The sequence below is a fragment of the Talpa occidentalis genome, unplaced genomic scaffold (genome assembly GCF_014898055.3).
Source record: "Talpa occidentalis isolate TD23 unplaced genomic scaffold, MPIMG_talOcc4v2.1, whole genome shotgun sequence".
Taxonomy (NCBI): Eukaryota; Metazoa; Chordata; class Mammalia; order Eulipotyphla; family Talpidae; genus Talpa; species Talpa occidentalis.
In genome coordinates this window covers 154,786,701-154,809,182 of record NW_026555331.1, presented here as the reverse complement: position 1 = coordinate 154,809,182, position 22,482 = coordinate 154,786,701, and the positions used below count along the sequence as shown (strand labels likewise).

Here is a 22,482-nt window from a genome sequence, read left to right as displayed (position 1 = left end):
CCCAGCAGAGAGGCGTGGCGTGCGGGGCCGCAGGAGTCGCTTGGCGGGACGGGGGTCCAAGCCAGGCTGTGTCCCCCCGGGGCTGTCGCGCTCTCCCAGGGGTGCTGGGAATTCTGATCACGGGAGGGAGAGGAGACCCAGCTGCTGGCGGACCCCACGGCTGTGCCCACGGAGCGTCCCAGTGCAGGGGCTGCGGGGGAGGCCAAGCCCGGGGAGCAGCAGTGGCTGTGCCGAGCAGGCTGTGTCTGGGACCCTCTGCCAGGTGCCGGGGGGCCGGGCCCCCCTCCCGCCCCTCCCCCCTGGCCAGACACACCTGGAGGGAGCGAGCCCATTGCGCAGCCACGGCCCGGAGCAGCCCCGCGTCGGGGAGCCGCGTCCCCGGGCGCCGGGCCACCCAGTTGGCTGGAAGGCAGCGCCCAGAGGATGTACTTCTCGGGGAGCCGGTCCCACGTGTCCAGGGCACCCCCGTCCTGCCAGCCCCCGCCCACCCGGCCCCACAAACGCCGCTGGGATCTTGAGCTTTCCCCAGGTTTGGTCTGGAACCCGCCGGCAGCAGGAGACGCTCGGGGCCTGGGACTCCAATGGGGGTCTCACTCCCCGCCCTGCATCTTCTCGGGGCGGGGTCCGTCGTCCCCTCCTGGGCGCTGCGGTGCGCGCCCGCCTGTGGGGCCGCGTCGGTGAAGGGGTGACTGTAAGCGGCCTCGGGGGGCTTCTGTCCCACAGAGTTTCGGGAAGCGCGTGCAGCGACTTGAGCTCGGAGGGGTCTGCTGGGAGGACCCCGACGGGCCGCGAGGCCCCACCACTGGCGGGAGTGGCCGGCAGAAGCGTTGCAGCCCCAAGGGCAGCAGGGCAGGGGCTGGGGCGGGCCCCGCGGGGCAGCTGGGCGGGGCTCTTGGGCCAACGGGCCCAGCTACCGGGAGGAAGGAAAGGGGCCTGGGCGGCTGGACGACGAGGAGGGGCCACCCTCCTGCCGAGACCCCGCGAGGCTCGGCCCGGGAGCCGTGTCAGGCTCTGAGTCTGGGGCTGGATCGGGAGAGCCCTGGAGGGGCAGGGGGCCCAGAGAGGCCATGGCGCCCCGAGTCGGAGTCAGGTGCCCCAGGCCCCGGGCAGGTCAGAGCCAGCCTCCCAGGGGCCGTGCTGGAGACCAGACAGGCCACGGGCCAGGGGCATCCCACACAGTGGGGGTCCCCTGAGAGCAGCACCACCCAGGAGCTGAGCACCGGGCCTTCCGGGGTGCCCCAGCCCTGGCTTCCAGAGGGGCCGGTCCCCACGCCACGGCAGCGGGCGAGTGGGAAGAGCCACTGAGTGTTCAGACTCAGTGGGGCGCACGCCGCGGGCCGGCTTTCCTGGGGTCCGCACCGGGACACGAGGGCCCCGACTCCAGGGAGCCCAGGCTGCTGTGGGCCCACACTCCGCGCCCAGGGGTCCTCCTGCCCCCGGCGCCTCGGCAGGCGGGCCTCAGTTTCCCCGTCAGTGTGTGAGAGGGCTGCCTCCGGCCGCCTGCCCCGCGGAGCCTGGGCTGGAAGACTCGCAGGATTACGTCACACGCATCGGGGATGAGTCAGACACTCACAGGTGCCCTGGACACGGGGCCGCGCGGCCGGGAGGCCGGGCCATCTTCTGCCGCATTCTGCACCGCCTTTGAGGGGGGCCTCCTGAGCTCTTTGTGCTGGTTTTGAGTTTTCATCTCCGTCTCTGAGCGATGATTTATCTTGGCTTGCAGAACAGAAGGCTGAGAGGCTAATTGTGTGTGTGGCTTCTGGGGTTGTTTAGCTTTATAAATATTTTAATAGGATTTTTATTCCTTCATAACAAATATCTCAGAGACCTTGGTACAAGAAGCAAATTCCACGCTCCCCCCACCCCCCCCATAAAACCCATCTTTTTATTTATTTATTTATTTATTTATTTTATAGAGGCATGTTTTATTTATTTATTTATTTATTTGCTTGTTTGATGATTTGTTTATACAAGCACTGGGCACAGTCAGAAGCGCGGGAGGGTGAGAGGATCCATCAGAGCCAGAGCGGGGAGCAGAGCAGGCAGAAGGACCGAAGGACACTGCTGAGGGGAGCAGCGGGCGGCAGGAGAGGTCTGCTCGCCATGTGGGACCCTCCTCCGGTGGCCGGGGAGCAGCCGGGATCGAACCGGCGCTGCAGAGGCCGCGGGCAGCTTCGCAACCCAGCGCTCAACCGCTGCGCCACCAGGGAGGCCCATAAAACCCATCTTGAGAGAGAAAGAAAGACCCAAGAAAATCGTCACCATTTTCAGAGTCCCTGGGGTACCGGCAGCCACCCCGGCTCAAGCCGGCTCCCTCACCTCGGATGATGTCAGCTGCGCCGGGTCCACGCGGAGTCGGCCCTGCCCAGACCCGGAGCGCAGCTGGGGACAGACAGGCCTCGTCGTCCTTAGACTTCTGCGGGGGCGGGAGCTGCGGGGCGGGCGGCTGCTGGTTGGACAAATGACAAGGCCAAGTTAGCAACAGAGAGAGGAGACACGGCGGGGACCAGGCAGGGTGACGAGGCCGGGCGGCCGAGGGGGCCCCGCGCCAGGGGGACCCGGCAGAAGTGAGCGTGGGGGAGGGCGGGCTGGGGCCCGGGGTCCCCACTCACACGCACCCCATTTGCAGCCGCGGGCTTCCGGGTGGCTGCAGATCCGGGCTGCCTCTTGGCGAGCTCCCTGCCTGAGAGTCCTGCTTCCTCTCTGGCCCAAAGCTGCCTGCCCCCTCGGCCCCGCCTCACGCTGCCCCGAGGCCTCACACCCCCACAGGGCAGCGTGTCAGTCCCGCCAGGTGCGCCCAGCCCCGCATCCCCCGCAAGGGAGGCCGCCCGGTGCCCGGCAGCCGCGGGCGGTTAACATCCTGGGGCAGGGACCGGGACCCGCGTTTCTCTGCCGGTCGGGGGTCCAGGAGCACGCGCGGCCGCAGCACCGCAGCTCACCTGGCTCGGGACGCGGGCGACGTCTTCCCGGAGGCCCCGTGGACGCGGGAGCTGCAGGAGGCCAGGACAAGAGGCTGCCGTGACAGCAGAGTTGAACTATTGCCCAAGAGCAATTACCGATTGCAACTGATTATTCCTGCGGAGCAAGGCGCCCGCTGGATCTGCTGCCACTTGGGCTAAAGCGCCGCAACTGTCGGGCCCGGCCAGGGACAGGAACCGGGCAGGAACGGGGTGGCGTGGCCTCGGCCACCGGGTGGAGGCTGCGGGGCGGCCCCGGGCGCCCAGGCTGTCCTGAGCGCGCTGGGCCTGGACCTTCCGCCGAGTCCCGACGCGACGCCGTGACTCCCCAGTTCCAGCCCCGCTGCGGCAGGGACGATGGGAACCCAGGCCTGGTGTCAGCACGCGTGAACCCGCGGGGCTGGAGTGTGCCTGGCGGGCCGGGCTGCGTGCGGGCTGGCGCTGCCGGCGCACCCTCGCCACGTCCTTCCCTGCCCGGAGCCGGGTCCCGCTCCCGGGCCGCCCCGGCGCCGGCTGCCCGCCTTCGGGGCTGCGCCTCAAGAGGCTCCGCAGCAAAGCGGGCGCCAGGCAGGGCCCCGGGCCTGAGCCCCAGCCGCCCGCGCCGCCCGCGCCGAAGGAGCAGAGCCTGGGGACGGCGGGCACATTCCTGGCCTCCCCGCGCCGGCCCGCGGCGGTCACCATGGCAGACGGGCCAGGGGCCTCCAGGGCAGGCTTTGTCGGGCGCTGTTCAAACAGAGGGGCTGGTCCGCGGGTCTGTGGCTCCGGGGTGAGCCGCCCCCGCGGGAGAGGGAGGGGCTGGCGCGGGGGCTCATACCTCGGGTTTCTCTTGGCGTCCTGCCCCCATCCCCCACCCCGCCACAACCTCCCTGGCCTTGTCCCCGCGGCTCCTAGAAACGACCATTCCGGGCGGCCTTGGGAGCCTCGAGCCTCGGCCTCCTCGGGGCCGCGCTCCGGCAGGGCAGAATCCACTGGTGCTTCGCAAGGACAGAGCCCGCCCGGCCCCAGCGTGTGGGCATCACAGAAGCGGAGCCCACGTCGTGCGTGGACGCAGGCCCAGCGCGGGGTGAGGGCGGGAACCACGAGCCAGAGCCGGAGAAGGGCGTGGGGGCCGCGGCCGGGAGCCCACGCGGAGCCGGTGCCGGGAGGGGAGAGCCTCCCGCCCAGCCAGCCCCAGAGCTTGCGCGGCAGGGGGTGGGCGTGGGGGTGGGGGAGGCTGTGCCCCCCTGGATGCTCGCAGGCTCCTCCCACCCCCACTTGGAGGAGGAGGCAGCGGAGTCAGCGGGTCTCAGCCGGACGCGGGGCCCTGCAGCGGGCTCAGCGGGCCGGGCACCCTTGGGGGAGCGGGGCTCAGCCTCCTGATCGGCGCAGCTGGGCCCTCTGACCCCAAAGGCTCGCCCTGGAGGTGCCCCTGCCCGCGTGGCGCCCACGAGCCCCCAGGAGGAGGCCCTGTGTGCGCGCCGCCCCTCGGCTGCCCGCCGCCGGCCCCCACCCGCCCCAGCACCCGCGGGCGCTGCCGTCACCCATCACAGTGCGGAAGCCCCGCGGCTGAGACTGACCAAAGTCGCGCAGGTGACAGAGGTCAAAGGCTTAGCCAGAGCCCTCCGGCCTCTGAAACCAGCGCCCCGTGCCTGTGGGCGCCCCCCAGCCTGGGCTGGGCCCGAGGACAGTGCCGGGATGGAGGACGGCCCTCCCGGGCCTCCCGCAGCCGCTCGGACTCAGAGCGCGCACCGCACGGCCAGCCTGGAAAGGATCTGGACTGACCTGAAATACTGAAGTGGGGATCCCACCCGGCCCGCAGCCCCTCCTGGGCGCCCACAGATGTGGAGCCGACGGCGGAGACCGTGTGCCCAGTGCTCGCGGCGCCACTGGTGGTCACCAGGCCTGGGCAGCCCCGGCACCCGCTGAGGGGGCCGGGACGGAGGGGTCTGCCCACACCACGGGGTCCTACTCGGGGGTCCTGGGGGCAGCGAGTACGTGGCCAGCAGGTCCGAGGAAGAGAACAGACCTGGGCGCCCCCGGCGCAGGCAGCTCCTAGGGGGCGGCACCCTCCCAGCCGGCGGACACCGCACCCTGCGAGGACACCTGGGCGAGGGGACGGGAGGGAGCGGGACAGAAGGGGGGAGGGGACGTCCTTTCAGAAGGAGCATGTTCACGGCAGGTTCTCAGCCGGACGCGGGGCCCTGCAGCGGGCTCAGCGGGCCGGGCACCCTTGGGGGAGCGGGGCACCCCTGCGGCCAGAGCCGCCCCCGAGCCGCCCAGGGACAGCGGTGGATACTCGTGAGCAGGTGGGGGCTGGGGGGGCTGGCCGCAGCACCTCAAGCTCAGCCTCTGGCCGCAGAGCTCGGGAGCACCATCCTGCGTGTGACGCCCCTCTTGGGTGCCAAGTCCCGGCCTCCCGGGACCCGACAGAGCCAGCAAGAAGGCGTGGGAGTTCACATCGGCACACCGGCCGCCAAAAGACACACAGCAGGGGTAAGATGGAGGGACCCCAGCCCTGGAGGGGAGGAGCCTGCACCCCGCTGGGAGTCCAGACCCTGGACAGCCCGAGCCCATTTTCTGGTTGGAAAACAACTGGAATCTGCAAGAGCTGCGAGTTGGCACCGAGGGACAAGGAGAGGCTCCTGGCCACCACCCTGGCCACCACCCCGGCCAGCACAGCTGCGCCCTGCTCTTACCTGCAGCAGCAGGCTGGGGCGCTCTCCCATGGAGCCCACTCAAGGGCCCGCAGGACCCACCAGGCCCCTTCTGAGGTCACTGGCTCTTGGAAGCCCCGACGTCCCACAGCAGAAGCAGTACCCTGCCCCGGCCCAGCTTCCACCGTGAGGGTCCCCAAGTCCCGAAACAGAGACATCCCACCAGGAGGTCATCCAGGAAAGACAGTTCTCGAAGCTTCCTCCCCTCTGTGCCTTGTTCTTTTCAGCGGTCTCCTCCGCCCATGCCCTTGAGCATGCCTGACCTGAAACCCAAGCTCGTGTCCACTCCCTGGTGATCTACACCACAGTTCGTTGGGAACGTAGCCTTGCTGGGCCCCCTCCTGGGAACTGGGGCTTGGAGATAGCTCAGCGCGGTCCCCATCGAGTCCTCATGGCTCAGTGGCCTTGGCCACAGCCACCTGCTGGACCCGTGTGCCATGCCAGCCCCAGGACTGGGCCAGCTCCCACGCCTTTCCGCCCCTCCTGGGGGCAGCAGGGCACGACCCTGCTCAGCCACAGAGCAGCTCTGGCTCCTCATTGCACACAGCAATGCCATGCCAGTGGCCTGTCCAGGACCCATGGACCCTGTGAGTGGACGGCATGGCCTTTGCTCTTACCCTGGCTTCCTCACCTATAAAATGGGGAGAGCAACCCGCATCCGCCGGAGCAGTGGTCAGTCCGAGCTGGACTATTCGGGGTGGTGGGAGGGGGCTCTGCGGGCACGGACGGGGTCTGTCCTGGGGCCCAGGTCTCAGCACAGGTCAGGACGGGGCTCCCACCGCTCCCTGTCTCTCCTCAGAGCCTGGCAGCCGCTCCTGCCTCACCCACGAGTGCGACCCAGGGCCTGACCTTCCCTCAGGGAGGCGCGACTTCCAGCGCCCGGGCCCCCAGCTGTCCCTGGAGGGCCCCTGCCGGGCTCCCCCAGGAGAACAGCCTGCCACAGAGGCCCCGGGACCGTGCCTGCAGCACAGGGCCGCGAGGGCCGGTCGCCTGGCGCGGGTCAGAGGTGAAGGCCGCCCCTCCGCCTCAGTCTCCTCCCTGCAGTGGGCCAGCCTGCCAGACCTGCCTGCGTCATGAACTAGATTCAATCCAAGCGCAATGAAAACAAACACGGAGTAAGCAAACACCCTCGTCACCCGCAGGCACCGGGGAGCCGGGACTCCGACCGCGTGCAGGGCTCTGGGAGGCGTCGGGCGCAGCGGGGGGAGCCCAGACGGCAGGGACCTGGGAGAGGAGCCGGGGTCCCCGCGTGCTTTGGGCGAGTCCGCGCAGCGGTCCCCCGCGCCCAGGCGGGCCCCGGCTTCAGAGGACCCACAGGCTCCTCCCGTGCCCACCTCCCTCCGAAAGCCCCTCCTGGTGACCCCGCCTGGAGCACCCCAGGGTTCCCTGCTTGGTGCCTCCTGAATGTTGGGTTCCGGTGGCCACACACACACACACACCCCCCACCTCGGGAAGTCCACGGCCGCCCAGGAAGTCCAGCCCAAAGGGCCCTGAGGATCTGCCTGCTGGCTGGGGCTCCAGAGGGGGAGGGCGCCCAGCAGCCGGGGGCAGAGGAGGCCCCACGGCCGCACCTTCAGAGGAAGCCGGGCTGCCTGCCTGCCGAGGGCCTCTGTGGGGGCCTCGCACCCTCCTCTGCGGGGCAAGCGTGAGGCCAGCAGCCGTGTGGCCGCCACACCTGTCCCCTTTGAAGGTGGCCAAGGCTCCGGTCAGTGGCCAGAGGCCAGGTCGTGCATCAGGCCACACCCCCCAGAGCCCTCTTGAGACTGAACAGAACGGGGTCCCCAGCGCCGGTGCCCACTGAGGGCCATGCATGGAGGGGGAGTCCTGGGGCAGGAGCTGCCTCCCGGGGGGTCAGGGCAAGGAGGCCCGCAGGACTGAGCCCCAGCAAGGCACGCACGCCGCGGTACCCCGGGCACCCCAGCCCCCCACAAGCTTGCTGCGAAAGCACGAGATCGGGGCCGAGCGACGCGTCTGGATGAAAGGGCCTACGGAGTGGCCGGCCCAGGAGGACGCCAGGCCCCTCGCCGGGCACCTGCCTCCCGGGCCTCTGCTCTGCTGAGAACCGGGCGCGGGAGCCACCAGCGGGGCCCTCAGGCGGAGGCAGGAGCTGGGCCAGGGCAGGCGTGGGTGGGGGCGGTGAGCAGACCCGGGCACCCCGAGGACGGGCGGAGGCCGGGACTCCGCAGAGGACGGAGGATGCCAGCCCCAGCGGGCCCAGTGGGGGCTGGGCGGGCCGAGCTCCAGCACCTGGCTGGGGCGTCAGAACCGGAAGCGGGGAGGGGTGACCTGGTGAGGGCCGGGGCAGCAGGCACTGGGAGGCTGGCCCAGCTTCTGGGGGCTCCCCAGGCGGGTCTGCTGGGATTCCGGGCCCAGCCCTGGAGCTGGACGGCAGAGTGAGGGGGCCATCTAGTGGCGGGGCGCTGGGGAGCGGGGCGCTGGGGAGCACCTGGGGGGCTGGGGCACAGCCACCTGTGGGGTGCGGGGAGGCCGGAGGAGGAGCTGGCGGCGCGGAGGAAGGAGGCGGTGACGCGGGGAGCAGCGGGCAGCCCCGTCCAGAGGAATCGGGAGGGAGCTGCAGGGAGGCGCGCGCGCCTGTGGGGCACAGCGGAGGCTGACCGGGTGGGGCGGGGCCCCAATTGTCTGGAGGGGAAAGGCAAAGAGAGGGAGCCATCTGGTGTCTGGAGGTGGAAGACAGCGAGTCTGGTGTCTGGGAAGTGGGGAGGGGTGGGCTGGGAGGAAGCGGAAGGGGGGGCGAGGTCTCAGCCTCTGGGGTGCCTGGGGTGGCGCCCTGGTTTAGGGCGTGAAGCCCAAACTGCGCTTGGTTTTTGCCCTGGTCTCCCCAGCCGCCCTCGGTAGCCGGGTCAGCGGCGCGTCGTGGGGTCTGTCCTTGTGTCCGTCCTGGGGCTGGGCCGGCCGGGGAGGGAGGCCGCCGGGCTCCGCGTGGTCGGCACCGGCCCTGGATGAAAGGGGAGCCGGTCCCCACCGTCCTGGGCGCGGCGGCCTGATGGCTTCGGGGTCTCCCCGCGGCGGGAGCGCAGGGCCCAGGCGCGCGCCCTCCCTGCCAGAGCCGGCGCGCCCGCCTCCCCCCGCCAGCTGCGCCTCCGCCCGCGCCTCGCGGCTCCTCCAGCGCCAGCGCCAGCGGCGCGCCCCGCGCGGCGGCCCGAGATCCCTGCACGTGCGGGGGGCGCGTGCCCTGGGCGCGCTCCAGGCTGCCTCTGCGCGCACAGCCGCAACTCTGGCGCCCGGGCCCGGGTCGCTGGCCACCGGTGTGCGACCCTTTCCCCTGCGGCTCCTGCTGGAGCCCACGGCCCAGAGGCTCCATCCCCATCCCCGGGGCTGCGGCTCCCCACCTCCAGCGCGCAGCCTCCCAGATGCAGGCCCCTGCATAGGCTCTGCCTCCAGGGGAGTGCACGGAAGCCAGAGCCGCAACCAGCGCACACTTCCCGCCTCCGGGCTCCACCTTGCAGCACCCCCAGGGGAGACCCTCTGTCTGCTGAGCCTTGAGAAAGTTGGGCTCTGCTTTCCCACAGGCCCGGAGGTTGGCGGCTGCCCATTCCCTGCAGGAGCATTGCAGTGGGGGGCTTGGCTGAGCCTGGAAAATGCTGGGCGTCAGCAGTGCCCAGGCTAGACAGGTCTTAGGGTGTCCCCCTGCAGGACCCCCAAGGGGTTGATCTGCAGAGGGGCTCGCCTGGACAGCTAGGCCCCTCCCATTGTTTTCAGGGCTGAGTCAGATGCAGCCTCTCCCCTCCCCGGCCTGGCTGGGGTCAGGGCGCCGGGCACAGGCACGCAAGGCAGGCTCCAGGGCTGATCCTGCCCCGGGCAGCATTGGGGTCCCCTGTGGAAGACCCTCACCCCCTCGCCTTGTTCTAGAACCTTACTTTAGATGAGTGAGACGAGCGGAGAGGGGGAGAGGCATGTCTTGCCCAAGGGGGGATTGCAGAGCCTCTTCCTCTGGTGGAGATGGGACTCACCCGTGTGTCTGTCTGTCTCTTCCTGGGACACCGGCCTCCCAGCCTCTGCCCTCTGTGACCTCCCCTGGGGCACCCTCCTTGGCTCCCCCTCTGAGGAGAACACCCCGGGCGCCTGTCCCGCGGGCCCAGGCCCCAGCCCCGGCGGCAAGCAGCTCACGGGCCTGGCCTCCACCTCCAGCCCTTCCAGGCTGCACCTAGCTCTGCCGGTGGATGGGGTGGTGTGTACACGCGGCCCGCGCCCAGCCCAGCACCCCGGGCCTCCACCCTCCAGGCGGGCCCCTCTGGAGCGGAGCAGGGGCAGCACCAAAGCCCCCCCACCCCCACCCAGCGCAGGGGCAGCCCCTCGGCGGGCTGGACACAAAGCCCCTGGGAGCACAATGGAGGACGATATTTTCAAGTTCCCAAGCACTTCAGATAACAATGCTCGGCGCGAGGACGTCCCGGGCGGTGGCGTGCCGGGGGGCGCCTCGGGCCCCTCTTTCTTTACAAGGCGGAGACCTGGCCTTCACCGTGAAGTCTGGGGGCGCCTCTCAGCCAGGCCGGGCCGCGCGCCCCTCTGGCCGGGAAGGAACCCGCTTGGGGTCCGAGGCCGGGGGTCCGCACTGTCCTTTAAAAACTTCAGCTGCTGCGACGGGAGCCCCGGCCCTTCCGAGCCGCGGGGGCGGGCGGGGAGCGTTGATGTCATCCCGGCCGCCCGCCCACCCGCCCACCTTTGTCTCAGGAAAGGTTTTTTTTTTAACTCGAAGCCTTCAGGTGGAAATAAAGCGAGAGCAGCCGCAGAAAAAAAAATTTAGTCTTTTTTAGGGTTAAACATCAGAAGACGAGCTGGTGCGGCTCTGGCCAATCAGCTCCGCCCCTGCCAGCTATAATATAGCCCTGGCGGCCGCGGCGCTCCAGCGCCCGGCTCGCTCCCATCTAGAATCAGACTCTTTTTGTCTCTGCGGCGGCCGCCAGCCCCAACTCCGATGTGTTCCGCTACCGGCGCCCAGCAGCCTGCCGAGCCAGCCCCCGGCCGCCTGGGGGTCCTCCGGGCCGCGTCCCCCGCCGCGGCGGGCAGGGTGATATAGGCGCAGAAGGGAGCGCGGGCGCAGCGCGGGCAGGCGGCGGGGCACACGCACACTCGCGCACACTCGCACACTCGCCCGCAGACCCGCGGGGACGCTCGGTCCCGGCTCCGGACGACATGCTGCCGCCGGCGCGGTGGCTGCTGCTGCTGCTGCTCGCGGGCCCGGGGCTGGCGTGCGGACCCGGCCGGGGATTTGGGAAGAGGCGGCACCCCAAGAAGCTGACCCCTTTAGCCTACAAGCAGTTCATCCCCAACGTGGCCGAGAAGACGCTCGGGGCCAGCGGGCGCTACGAGGGGAAGATCTCCAGGAACTCGGAGCGGTTTAAGGAGCTCACCCCCAACTACAACCCCGACATCATATTTAAGGACGAGGAGAACACCGGGGCCGACCGGCTGATGACTCAGGTAGAAGCCAGCTGGGCGGGAGCGTCCCGGGCATGTGTACCCAGGCGCCCGCCCGCCCGACCCCGTCTGTTTGCTCGGCCGGCAGATAGAGGCGACGGCCGCTCCCTCCCTCTCCCCCGGCCCCCTCGCAGTGGAGGTGAAGGGTCCACTTGGAGAAGTTTAGGGTGGGGGCGGGGTGAGGGCGGTGGGAGCCGCGTCCCGGTGGCCCCATCTGCCCTTTGGGGACGCCGTCCCCCTCCCGCCACGGCTCTGGCACAGAACTTGGGGAGCCCTTCACTTTGGGGGTGCCTGCCCTTTCCAAGTTGCCTGTTAAAATGGAGGGGGCAGCAGCCCCAGCAGCACAAAGTGGCCGCTGTGCAGACGCAGCCTGAGCCCGGACCTCGGCCCCCCCTGGCTTCCTCCCGCGCCACACGCACCCAGACGGGGGGGGGACCCCCGGGGAGCCCGCGGGCGGCTCTGACAAAGGCGGGGCCGGAGGGCGGCGGGCAGGCCGCATCCGGGCTGCGGGGACTCGCGGCCGCCGCGCCCGCCCGGGTGCGCCTTTAAGGATGCTCGGCGGCCGCGGCCCTCGGCGGGACTGAACCCGCGGCCATCGCATCCCTCCCGTCCTACCTGCTCGCCTCGGAATTAGGAGCGGCCGGATACTGGGGGGCCGGGACGGAGGGGCGGCCCGCCCGGCCCTCTCGCGCCGCACCTCGCCGAGGCCGCCGGCCGCCCGCCTCCCCGCCCGGGCCGGCTTCGGGGACCCGCGCGCGCCGCCGGGGCTGGAGGCGGGTTCCCCGCGATGTAGGTCAGCGGCCTCCCCGCTGCCCTATTAAGCACCGAGTCCCCCGGGGCCAGGAGCGCGCCCGGCCGAGCGCGCGGGCGGCGCAAGTGCAGGCGGCGGGGCGGAGCGCGGGGCCGCCCCTCGCAGCGCCGCGTTCGGCCCGGCCCGGCCCGGCCCGGCCCGGCCCGGCCCAGCCCGGCCCGGCCCGGCAGCGCCGGCCGCGGGGCAGGGGAGCCGGCGGCGGGAGGTCCGGGTCGCGCCGCGCGCCCCCCGCTCCGACCACCTTAAATCTGGCCCGAGAGCGGCCGCGCGCGCGCCTGAGCCCACAGCGGCGCGAGCCTCGGGTCCCCGCGCAGGCCGGGCCGGGCGCTGGTGGCCGCCGCCGCGAGTCTGGCCCGCCCGGCCCGCGCGCCCGCCGCGCTCGCCCCCGCGGGAGGGGCTCCCGGGCAGCCTCGGCGGCGCGGCGGGGAGGGCCCGGCGGGGGCAGCGGCGGGCGGGGACGCGCCGACCCGAGCCCGAGCCCGCGCGGGCCGCCGCGCCCGGCTCCGCGCCCGGCCGGCGCCCCTGGCCCGCGCCCCGGCCCCGCCACCTGCGCGAAGCCGCGAGCGCGCCCAGGCGCGGCCGGCGGGCGCTCCCGGCCGCGCTCACCCGCGATCGATCGGCGCCGGGCGCAGCGCGCGGGCTGGGCAGCGCCGCCTCCACGCGCCAGCGCCGCGGGGCCGGGGGAGCAGCGCGGAGGCCGCCACCCGGGCCCGGCGAGGGGTGGCGCCCGCGGGGGCGCGAGGCGGGCGCCCCCCACCCCCGCCGCGCCCCGCCGGAGCCCCGGCCGCGCCCCTGCCCCCCAGCGGCCCCGCGCCGGCCACTCTCGCCGCGCGCGCGGGCAGCCGGTGAACTTCTGACCCCCGCCAACTCCTCTCGGACGACGAAACCAAAACAAATACTTTCTCCTCGGGCGGCGGCTGGTCCCGCGCCCGGCACTCGGGGGCGGCGCGGGCCGGGGGCCCCGCCGGGGTCCGAGCCGCGGGTGGCGGGCGCGCGGCCGGAAGATGCCCGTGGCCGCCCCTCCCGTCCCGCCTGCGCCTGCGGCCTCTGCGCGCCCGAGCGGGGCGAGGGGCGAGGGCGGGGGCCGGCCGGGGGCTGGGGGGGCGCGGGGCGGCCGGCCCGGGGGGCTCGGGCGCCTCCGACCCGCTCACCTGCCGCCCCGATTTCAAACAGCCACCTGGCCCAGGTGCGGCCCCTCCCCCGGCGGGTGTCCCCCGTCTCCGCGTCCCTGGCGCCCGGCGTGACTGCGCCCAAGTCCCTCAAGCATGGCAAGGTCGTCCCCAGAGGAACTTGGAGAGCAGTTCTGGAACGCGCGAGCTCCTGGTTAATATTAACTCGGAGAGGGGGAGGCGCAGACAGACGCTCTCCCGCGCGGGCCGCGGGTGCCAGGCGCGGTGCGGGCGCCGGGGCTCGGGGCAGGAGGCCGCGCGTCGAGGGCGTGTGCGGGGCCGGCGGGCCCGGCGGGCTCGAGGGGGTCTCCGCCCTCTCACGGGCGGGGCCGGCTCCGAGGGAGGGAGCCTGGCGGGAGGCGTGCTCGGGCCGGGTGGGGGGACTCGGGAAGTTGGGGCGCCCTCCGGGCCCCGGGAAGCCCGCCCGCAGCCGGCGGCGGCCACGGCCCTGCACGCGCGGGGCGCGGCGTCTGCGCATTCGGGGAGGCGGCGGGGCTCCGGCGAGGGGAACCACCGGCCTCGCGGCACAAAGCCGGGCCGGCGCCCCGCGGGGCTTCACGGTGGCTGCGCCGGGGCGGCCTGGCCCGCGCACACGACCCGGCGCCCGACCCCCGGCCCGGGCTTCCCGGCTTCCCGCGCATCCTGCAGCCGCGGCGCGGCCGGGGTGGGGGCGCGTGGGCCGGGGGCGCCAGCTCCCGCCGCTGCTCCGCGCCTGCCCGCGGGCCTGGGCTCCCGCCGGGGTCTCCCCTCGGGCCCCAGGGGCGCGGCGCGGGGCGCGGGCGGGTGATGCGCCCTCTGGCCACCCCTCCGGCCACTCTGCGGGCCGCGGGCGGGAGCCTCCCGGGGCGAGGCGCGGGGCGCGGGGCGCGGGGCGCGTGTCTGCGCTGTGCGCGTGCGCAGCCGGCCGCTCGCCCGCGCCGCTGACCCCGGTGCGGGGGGACGGCCGTGAGCAGCGCGTGCAGCTCCGCGATGACCTCACCCCGCGGCGCCCTCCGGCTCCTTCTGAAAGAAACTGTTGGCAGCGCCGACGCCTGCGAGCGCCGACCTGTTCCCCGGCCGCCCCCGGCCCTCCGGCCCCGCTGGGCTCCGCGCGCCGCGCTGGTGCTCCCGCCGCGGGGACACGCGGCCGCCCCCGCTGCGCGCGGCGCGCCCGGGGGACCCTCGCAGGGCGACCCTGGGGAGAGCGGCCCCGGCTGGGGCGCCCGGCCCCCCGGAGCCGGCCCCGCCTGGCGCGCCCGGGACGTGGCTGCAGCCGTCCCTGGGGGGGCCGCCCTCCGGGGCGCCGTCGCCGCGGGGTCCTCGCCCCTGCTGCCCCCCCGCACCCCTCCGGGCCCTCGGGAGCCCCCGCGCGGGTTGCGGCCCCCACGCCCCTGCTGCCTCCTGGGGTGCTTTGCTCCCACCGGCGGCTTGTGTGGGGGGCGGCGGACAAAGGCGAAGGACGCCCGGCTCCGGCCTTCGGGTCCCTCCCCCACCCTCCTCCCCCCTAAGTTTGCTCTCGAGGCTCGCGGGACGCCCCGGGCCGGGCGCGGGGCGGGGGGCGCGGGCGCGGGAAGCCGGAGACCGTCAGGCCGCGGAGCGCGCAGAGGAAGTTCCACGGGGAGGAATGTGGCCCCGATAAAGAACGTTTGTCGGGGCGCAGCCGGCGCGCTCACCTGGCCCGGTCCGGCCGCCCCCGCCCCTCCGCGGCCGGGCCCACAGCGGGCGGGCAGCGGGGCCGCGAGGCCGCCTCCTCCGGGGAGCTCCCCGCGCCGCGTTTCCCGTGCAGACCCCGGCGAGCCTCTCGGCCCGGCCAGGCTTGCCCAGGGGGGCGCGGGCGCGGGGGAGAAAGAGCCGCAGGGGGGTGGGACCTGGACGGCCCGGGCGCGGGGCTGCACTTCCCGGGGCTCCGCGCCGCGCGGGAATTTGGGAAAAGGCCCCTTTGTCGCCCAGAGGCCCGGGCGCAGGGGTGCCCCGTCCCGCAGGGCCGCCCCGCGCGCGGCTGCCCCGCCGAGGCCCTGCCCAGCGTCCCGGCCCGCGCGGCCTCACGTCCAGCGCCCGTGTCTCCGCAGAGGTGCAAGGACAAGCTGAACGCCCTGGCCATCTCCGTGATGAACCAGTGGCCCGGCGTGAAGCTGCGCGTGACCGAGGGCTGGGACGAGGACGGCCACCACTCGGAGGAGTCGCTGCACTACGAGGGCCGCGCCGTGGACATCACCACGTCGGACCGCGACCGCAGCAAGTACGGCATGCTGGCGCGCCTGGCCGTGGAGGCCGGCTTCGACTGGGTGTACTACGAGTCCAAGGCGCACATCCACTGCTCCGTGAAGGCCGGTGAGGCCCGCCGCGCGGGGGCTGGGGGGCGCGTTTCGTCCCGGCCGCAGCCCGGCCTGCCCTGCCGGCCGCCCGAGGCCCCGCACCCCGCGGGTGGCAGAGACAGGAGGGGCCCCTCCGGGGAGGCCTGCAGGCGGGTGGGCCGGGCCGGGCCCAGACCCCGCTCTCGCTTGCGGTTCAGGCATCAGCGGCCCCTGAGCCCCCCGTCCGCCGCCTCGGGGGCTTCTGGCTACGGCGCAACCCCGGGCGCGTCCCCTCCCCGCCGGGCGCGCGGGTGCTGCCCGACTGGCCCTCGGGCCAAGCCCAGGGGCGCGGCCGGGCAGCGGCAGTGGCCGCGGCACCCTCGCCTGTGGCGGCCGCGGGCCGCGCGCGTCGCCCCATCAGCCGCCGGCCAGGCCGGGCCGCCGGGGCGGGCGCGCAGCTGGGCGGAGGCTCCGCGGGCCCGCAGCGCCACCCGGAGGCCTCGGGGGGAACCGCGGCGGGAGCTGGGGCGCCGGGGTGGAGGCCGCGCGGTTAGCAAGGGGTTCCCCGCGAATCCGGGGCCCGGCGCCCGCGCCGCGCCCTGCCGGGGTGCGCCTCCCGCTCCGCGTCTCGGCGGCGCGCGGGGGGCGCCTGGAGGTGGCCGGCACCTGGGCAGGTGAGGGAAGTTGTGGCTGTGGCGGCCACGGCGGGGGTCGGAGCGCGGGCTGCTCCCGCCTGCAGCGCCCCCTCCCCAGGGCGCCCCGGGCGGCGGGAGGGGGGGCGCCCTGCGCGGCGGGTCCCCCGAGGCCCTCTGGCCGGGAGCGGCGCCCTGGCCTGGCGGCGGGGGGCGGGCGGCGGGCGCTCCTCGGCATTCCGCGCGCGGGCAGGGGCGCGGCAGGGGCGCGGCAGGGGCGCGGGGCCGGGCCGGGCCGGGCCGGGCCGGGCCGGGTCGTGCGAGCGGACGCCCCGGGCGGGCAGCGCCGGCCGCATTCCGGCCCCGAGGCCGGGCCGCACTTCATGCCGGAGCAGCCAATGAGGAGATTAAGGCCGCGCTGGCCGGGAGGCGCTTTCTCCGGCTTGTTTGCCGAGGCCTGATCCGGGGATTGGAATGCGGAGGAGCGGGGCGCCCCTCCCCCGGCCCGGCCCCGCTCCCGGCGGCGATTGTTGTCCGCGGCGGCCGGGCGGGCGCGGGGGCCGGGGGAGCGCGGCGGGGCCCGGGAGCCGCCCCGCGCGCGCAGGCCTCGCCGTTTCAAATTCAAATGCGCCCTCGAGAGCGGGAGCGGCCGGGCTGAGCAAACAGCGCCTGGGGGGCCGCCGGGGCCGCCGCGGGGCGGGCGCACCTGAGCAAACAGGGAGGGGCGGCCCCGCGGCGGGGGCGACGCGCGCAGGGACGGGGCGACGCGGGGTCCCCGCTCCCAAGCGCGTCGCCCGCCGCGGCCGGGCCGCCCGGGCGGCGCCGGGGGGCGCAGCGGGGTTGACGGGGGCCCCCGCGGCGGGCCCCGCACCTCGGGGCGGGGGCGCCGGGGGCTCTCGCGGGCCCGAGGGGAGGGCGACCGGCCCGCGAGGGGGCGGGGCGGGGCGGCGCGCGGGGGGCGCGGGGGGCGCGGGCGGCGGCGGGGGTCCGGCCGCGCCCCGGCCTCACGCTCCCCCTCTCCCCGCAGAGAACTCGGTGGCGGCCAAGTCGGGCGGCTGCTTCCCCGGCTCGGCCACGGTGCAGCTGGAGCAGGGCGGCACGAAGCCGGTGCGCGAGCTGCGCCCCGGGGACCGCGTGCTGGCGGCCGACGAGCAGGGCCGGCTGCTCTACAGCGACTTCCTGGCCTTCCTGGACCGCGACGACGGCGCCACCAAGGTCTTCTACGTGATCGAGACGCGGGAGCCGCGCGAGCGCCTGCTGCTCACCGCCGCGCACCTGCTCTTCGTGGCGCCGCACAACGACTCGGCGGCCGCGGAGCCGGGCGCGCCCGGGGGGCCGGCGGGGCCGGGGGGGCCGGGGGCGCTCTTCGCCAGCCGCGTGCGCCCGGGCCAGCGCGTGTACGTGGTGGCCGAGCGCGGCGGGGGCCGGCGGCTGCTGCCCGCCGCGGTGCACAGCGTGACCACGCGCGAGGCGGCGGGCGCGTACGCGCCGCTCACGGCGCAGGGCACCATCCTCATCAACCGGGTGCTGGCGTCGTGCTACGCGGTCATCGAGGAGCACAGCTGGGCGCACCGCGCCTTCGCGCCCTTCCGCCTGGCGCACGCGCTCCTGGCCGCGCTGGCGCCCGCGCGCTCGGACCGCGGCGCGGGGGGCGCGGGGGGCGCGGGGCGCGGGGCGGCGGGGGCGCGGGGCGCGGCCGAGGCGCCGGCCGCGGGCGTCCACTGGTACTCGCGGCTGCTCTACCGCCTGGGCACCTGGCTGCTGGACGGCGAGGCCCTGCACCCGCTGGGCATGGCGGGCCCGGCCAGCTGAGGCGCGCGGGCGCGGGGGCGGCGGGGACCCCGGGCGCCGGCGGGCTGTCTGGGGACGTCCCGGCCGCGCCCCGCCCCGCCCCGCCCCGCCGCCCCGGCTATTTATTTGTCTGGTCTGAATAGATGTTTAATAAGACGACCCGGACCTGCGGAGCCTTAACCAGCTTGTTTCCTGGATAATTTATTGTTACCACGTGACCCGTGCCCGGGCCGCCGCCCTCGTCCGCGCCCCCCCCCCCCCCCCCCCCGCCCCGCCCCGCCCCGCTTCTGCCAGTGTAGACCGACACGCTCGACGGGGTCCACAAATTATATTTTTATACACAGAATTGTAAATTTAGATTTTTTGAGAGATCAATACTTAACTGAATTACATTTCATTTTTGAAATAGTGTAAAATATGAAAATATATTATTTTAATTTAACTAGCGCCCAGTCTAACAGCGCCCGCGCGTCCTGCCTGCCCCGCCCGCCCGGCCTCTCCCCCCGGGCCCAGGCCGCCGCCGTCTCTCTCTCACACACTTTTTCGGGGGACAAACTGGAAAAACTCTTATTTTTAACTTTGAAGAATTTATTAGAAAATAATATTTTTTAAAAAGTGCAGATAGTGAGCAGCCCGTGAGGGCGGGGCCTGTAGTTTGTACAGAGAAAAACAAAGGATGTTTTGCATTAATAAATCGAGAAATAACTGCTGTAAATTTACTAAAATGTATTTTTGAATATTTTGTAATAGTTTTATAGAAATAAACGGTGCCGCCACAGCCTGGTCAGTACGTGGAACTCGGAGCCCCTGTCCGGCCCGCCGCCTTCTGCCTTGAGGCTTCTTGGTTTGGAGTCTGGCGTCGACAGGACGCCCCGGAATGACACTCACACGTGCCGCTTAAGCTGTGAACCCCACCCAGAGCGGCGCCCCCTCCCGCCGCCTCGGCCAGGCCTCCGCTGTCTGCGTCCCCGCGTGACCGTCTCCCGGGCTCCCTGGGCCAGGGGCTGTGGAGGGCGCCGCTCCCAGCCCACCCCTCAAGGAGCACCCAACTTGGCGGCCGAAGCGGGGGGACATTCTCCCAAACTTTCTCCACGCACCCTGGACCTGGTGAGGACCTTGCTCCTAGGCCTGGCCACCCCAGGGTGGGTGCTGGGCCCCAACGGGAGCGGGGGCCAGCTGCTTTCTAAATCCCGGGGTGCCCTTTTCAGAGGGGTCCCCGAGGACAGGTCCAGGTGTTCACATCTGAGCCTCACAAGCGCTTGTCTCGGGGTGCCCTGGGCCCCCAGCAGGTGCCTCGGGGGTCACATGGGGCCGCCTGCCTCCTCTGCCATCGCAGCTGCTCGAGTCCAGGGAGCCGGCCACGGCCGCTCCGGTGTCTCCAAGCCCCAGAAGTCCGCCTGAGGCCATGTTTCAGGGGGACCTTCACCCTTGGGGTGCAGCCTTGCTTGTGGGCTCCCTGAGCCCCTGCCTGGTCTGGAGCAGAGACCCCACACTGGCTGCCCTGACCAGCACCCTAAGCCACGCAGCTCCTGGCAGGTGGTGCCCTGTGCCGGCCCCACAGGCTGGATGCCGGGGAAGGGGCACCGCCTGGACCTGGCCTCTCACAGGTGAAACCTGTTGGATGCCAGTCTGCATTTGGGGCGGCAGAGCTGAACCCCTGGCTTGTGCAGGTCTCTGTCCAGCTGGGCAGGGCCCAGAGAAGCCACTCCTGGCTGAGCCCACTGGTGCTGCCCACGGTGGGAACGCTGGCCTGGGAGCGGCTGAGCTGAGGTGGACGTGTGGCTCTTCCCGGCTGCCCTTTGTGGTGGGGCAAGACCTGCCCCCCGGAGCTGCCCTCTGCGAGCGTCTGTGTGGCCTCCTGGTGGGCAGCAGCTTCAAGTCCACAGCGCATGGAGCGGGCACCTCCTGTTCTGCCACCTGGACCAGGCTGTGCGAGTGGCCGCCTGTGGCCAGAGCCTGGGGATAGGCCCCTGCCTGGCCCACGGTCAGTGCACCTGTGCCCTGCCAGCGCTGGGGGCTGCATCCCGGCCTCTTTTGCCCCCAGTCCCCCCCCGCCCCACTTTTCAAGGTCCATTCCCAGCTTTAATCAAAAATCCTCTTTGTCCATGAGCAACACAGGGAGCCATTTTGCTGGGATGTGAGTTGCAGGCCGCCCCCAGGGGCGGGGTCCCCGCTCCAGCCTCTGGCACTGCCCGAGGGCCACTGCCTGTGTCCTGGTGTCCACCAGCCCCTCAGGAGCAGCGCTGGCGGTGCCCACGAGCCTGGACCAGTCGCCGTGGCCCGTTGTCTGGGGCCGCGGTCTGGTCGGGTGGAGTCACGAGGCTCCCTGGTCGGGCCTGTGCCAACCGCCACCCCTGCCTGTGCCACCCCTGCCTGCGCGGTTGGTTGCAGAGCCAGGCTCGGCCTCCGTGGGCGGGTGGACACTGGGAGTTTTCACACGGGAGTGGCACACTGGAGGCCGCTGGCGGGGCTGGAGGGGCCAGGGGTTGCCAGCCCCCCTCCTGCCAGCCCCTGTGCTGTGGGCATCACACCCACATGGAAAATGTTGGGCAGATGTGCAAAGAACGGCAACGGGCCGCAAGATTCAGCGAGAAAGCGACAAGGGCTCGTCTGCAGGGCCAGGGAGGCCACCCCTGCTCCCTCTTCTCCGATGGCCAGGAAGGCCCATCCTTCCGGAAAGACCCCTGCGCCAGGGCCTTACGAGGCCAGGAAGTGGCTTCTGTCACCTCAGGCACTGGCTCCCCCTGCCCTCTGCTGACGGGGCGGCGGGGCCCCCCGCACAAACCCCCACTTTCCTGGGCTTACCCAAGGCGGTTTTCTTTTACATTTTTAAGTGGCTGGGCAGAGCCTCGGGAAGGAAGGTCGTGCACGGCGGGGAAGGCTGCCCGGCACCAGCCCTCAGCGTCCATCGCCGGGACCCTGCCCGCTCAGGCGGTCAGCGGAGCCCCGGGGCCGGCCACCTCGGCCCAGCCCGGGCGGCTGCAGAGCCTGAAATCCTGTCTTGACAGAAGCACTGGGCCGGCCCCAGCCCGGGGTGTCACGCAGAGGCTGAGCTCAGGGTAGTGGGGCTGGAGTCAGGGCCCCGGGGTCCACAGAAGCGGGGGGCTGGGACCCGGGGGTGAGCACAGTGCTGCGTTTACTGCCCCAGCAAATGTTCACCTGAAATTCAAAGGCTCACCCACCCGTGCACCCCATCCTGGCCAGGAGCCGTGGGGGCGGGCGGGGCGCAGGGAGACGGGTTACCAGCCCTGAGCCGGGCACAGCCGACCGTGGAAAGCTGCCGGCAAGGTGGGAGCGAGCGGGCTGTGGCGCGCAGGGGGCTGGGTGGGTGGCCCCGCCCCGCCCGTGGGAGCACCCGCAGAACACCTGGCGGGAGCACCTGCCCGCCCCACGGGCGAGCTCGAGCCCCTCCGATGAGGGCAACGCGGGCACTGCACGTTTTCAGCACAGGAGTCGCAGGGCGAGGACGATGCGCCCGGCGGCCGCTGGAACACACGGCTGTGCCCGGGGTCCACCTGGACGCTGAGCCAGGGCGGGAGTCGGGTCAGAGGCCCGGGCGTCCCGGTGGCCCGTGTGTCCAGGGCGAGGGCCTGGGGGACGGCGGCGCCCTCGCCAGCCCCACCCCGGCCCCCCTGAGTCCCCTCCCAGGGCGCGGGGGGCTCGGGGTGTTTCAGCGGTGGCGGAACCAGCCTGAGATGTGCGAGGAGCGTCCAGCCAGGCCTGCCCCGCGCCGGCAGCAGAGCCCGCGGAGCCGGGCAGGACCGTGGGGCCCTCGGGCACGGCCCAGAAGGAGGGTCAAGGCCCGGGGACCTGGGCCTGCAAGTCGGACCTGCTGCCGCCTGGGGCCGCCGCGCCCGGGCCCTGGGGGCGCGGGCCCCTCTCCGAGCCCGGCTCAGCGCCCCCGGGCGCCCTGGCCCTCCCGGCCCCCCGGGCGCCGGCCTGCTCCCGGCCCTGAGGCTGCGTCGCTCTGGGGGCTGCGGGCCGGGCCGGGCCGGGGGCTCCCACGCCGGCAGCGCACTCCGGCCTGCCCGGCCCGGCCCGGCCCGGCCCGCTCCGCCCGCGCCCGGGGCCGGCGCCTGCAGGGCAGGGCAGGGCGGGAGCCGCAGGCCCGGAGCCGCCGCCCGCCGCCCGCCGCCCGCTGTCCCCGGCGGCCGGCGCAAAAGGCGGCTGGGAGCGGAGGCCCCGGCATCGCCCGGGGCGCGGTCCCGGCCCAGCTCCCGCCCTGTCCGCGGCGCCTCCGGCCTGTCGGCCCCGCCCGCCCGCGGCGCGGCCGGAGCTGCGTGGAGCGCGCGCGCCCTCTGCCGGCCGCCGGGGAGGGCGCCCCGGCCGGGAACCTGGCGGCCCGCCCGGCCCGGCCCCGCCCACCCGGGCCCCGCCCCGCCCACCCGGGCCCCGCCCCGCCCACCCGGGCCCGCCACGGCCCCGCCCACCCGGGCCCCGCCCCCACCCGGGCCCGCCACCCCGCCCACCCGGGCCCGCCCACGGGCCCCGCCCCTCCCGCCCGGGGCGCCCCCAGCACTGGGGCGGGAAGGGGCCCCGCGTCCAGAGCCTCGAGAATCGGGTGGGCGCCCGCGGGAAGCCCCCGGAGGGGCGGGGCCGGCCCCCCGGGGCTCAGGCAGCCCCTCCGCCCGCGCTGGCGCGGGGTCCTCTCGGCCTCCCCCGCCGGACCCGCGCTCGCGGCAGCTGCGGGGGCGCGGCCGGGGCGCGGGCGCGCGGA

At 73.4% G+C, this 22,482-nt stretch overlaps 1 protein-coding gene across 1 annotated transcript; it reads left to right on the top strand.

Moving 5' to 3' along the window:
• The first annotated feature begins 10,804 nt into the window (after positions 1 to 10,804).
• On the top strand, positions 10,805 to 17,786 carry SHH (sonic hedgehog signaling molecule). Its single transcript, XM_037524180.1, has 3 exons — positions 10,805 to 11,092; positions 15,118 to 15,379; positions 17,002 to 17,786. Exons 1-3 carry the CDS (start codon positions 10,805 to 10,807, stop codon positions 17,784 to 17,786), a joined length of 1,335 nt encoding a protein of 444 aa, XP_037380077.1.
• The last annotated feature ends 4,696 nt before the right edge of the window (positions 17,787 to 22,482 follow it).

What these genes read in the sequence shown, in the direction of transcription:
- SHH (XM_037524180.1), top strand. Translation starts at nt 10,805, where the DNA reads ATGCTGCCGCCGGCGCGGTGGCTGCTGCTGCTGCTGCTCGCGGGCCCG. An exon ending in CCGACCGGCTGATGACTCAG is followed by an intron (nt 11,093 to 15,117) that starts GTAGAAGCCAGC and finishes GTGTCTCCGCAG; the next exon opens with AGGTGCAAGGACAAGCTGAA. An exon ending in CCACTGCTCCGTGAAGGCCG is followed by an intron (nt 15,380 to 17,001) that starts GTGAGGCCCGCC and finishes CTCTCCCCGCAG; the next exon opens with AGAACTCGGTGGCGGCCAAG.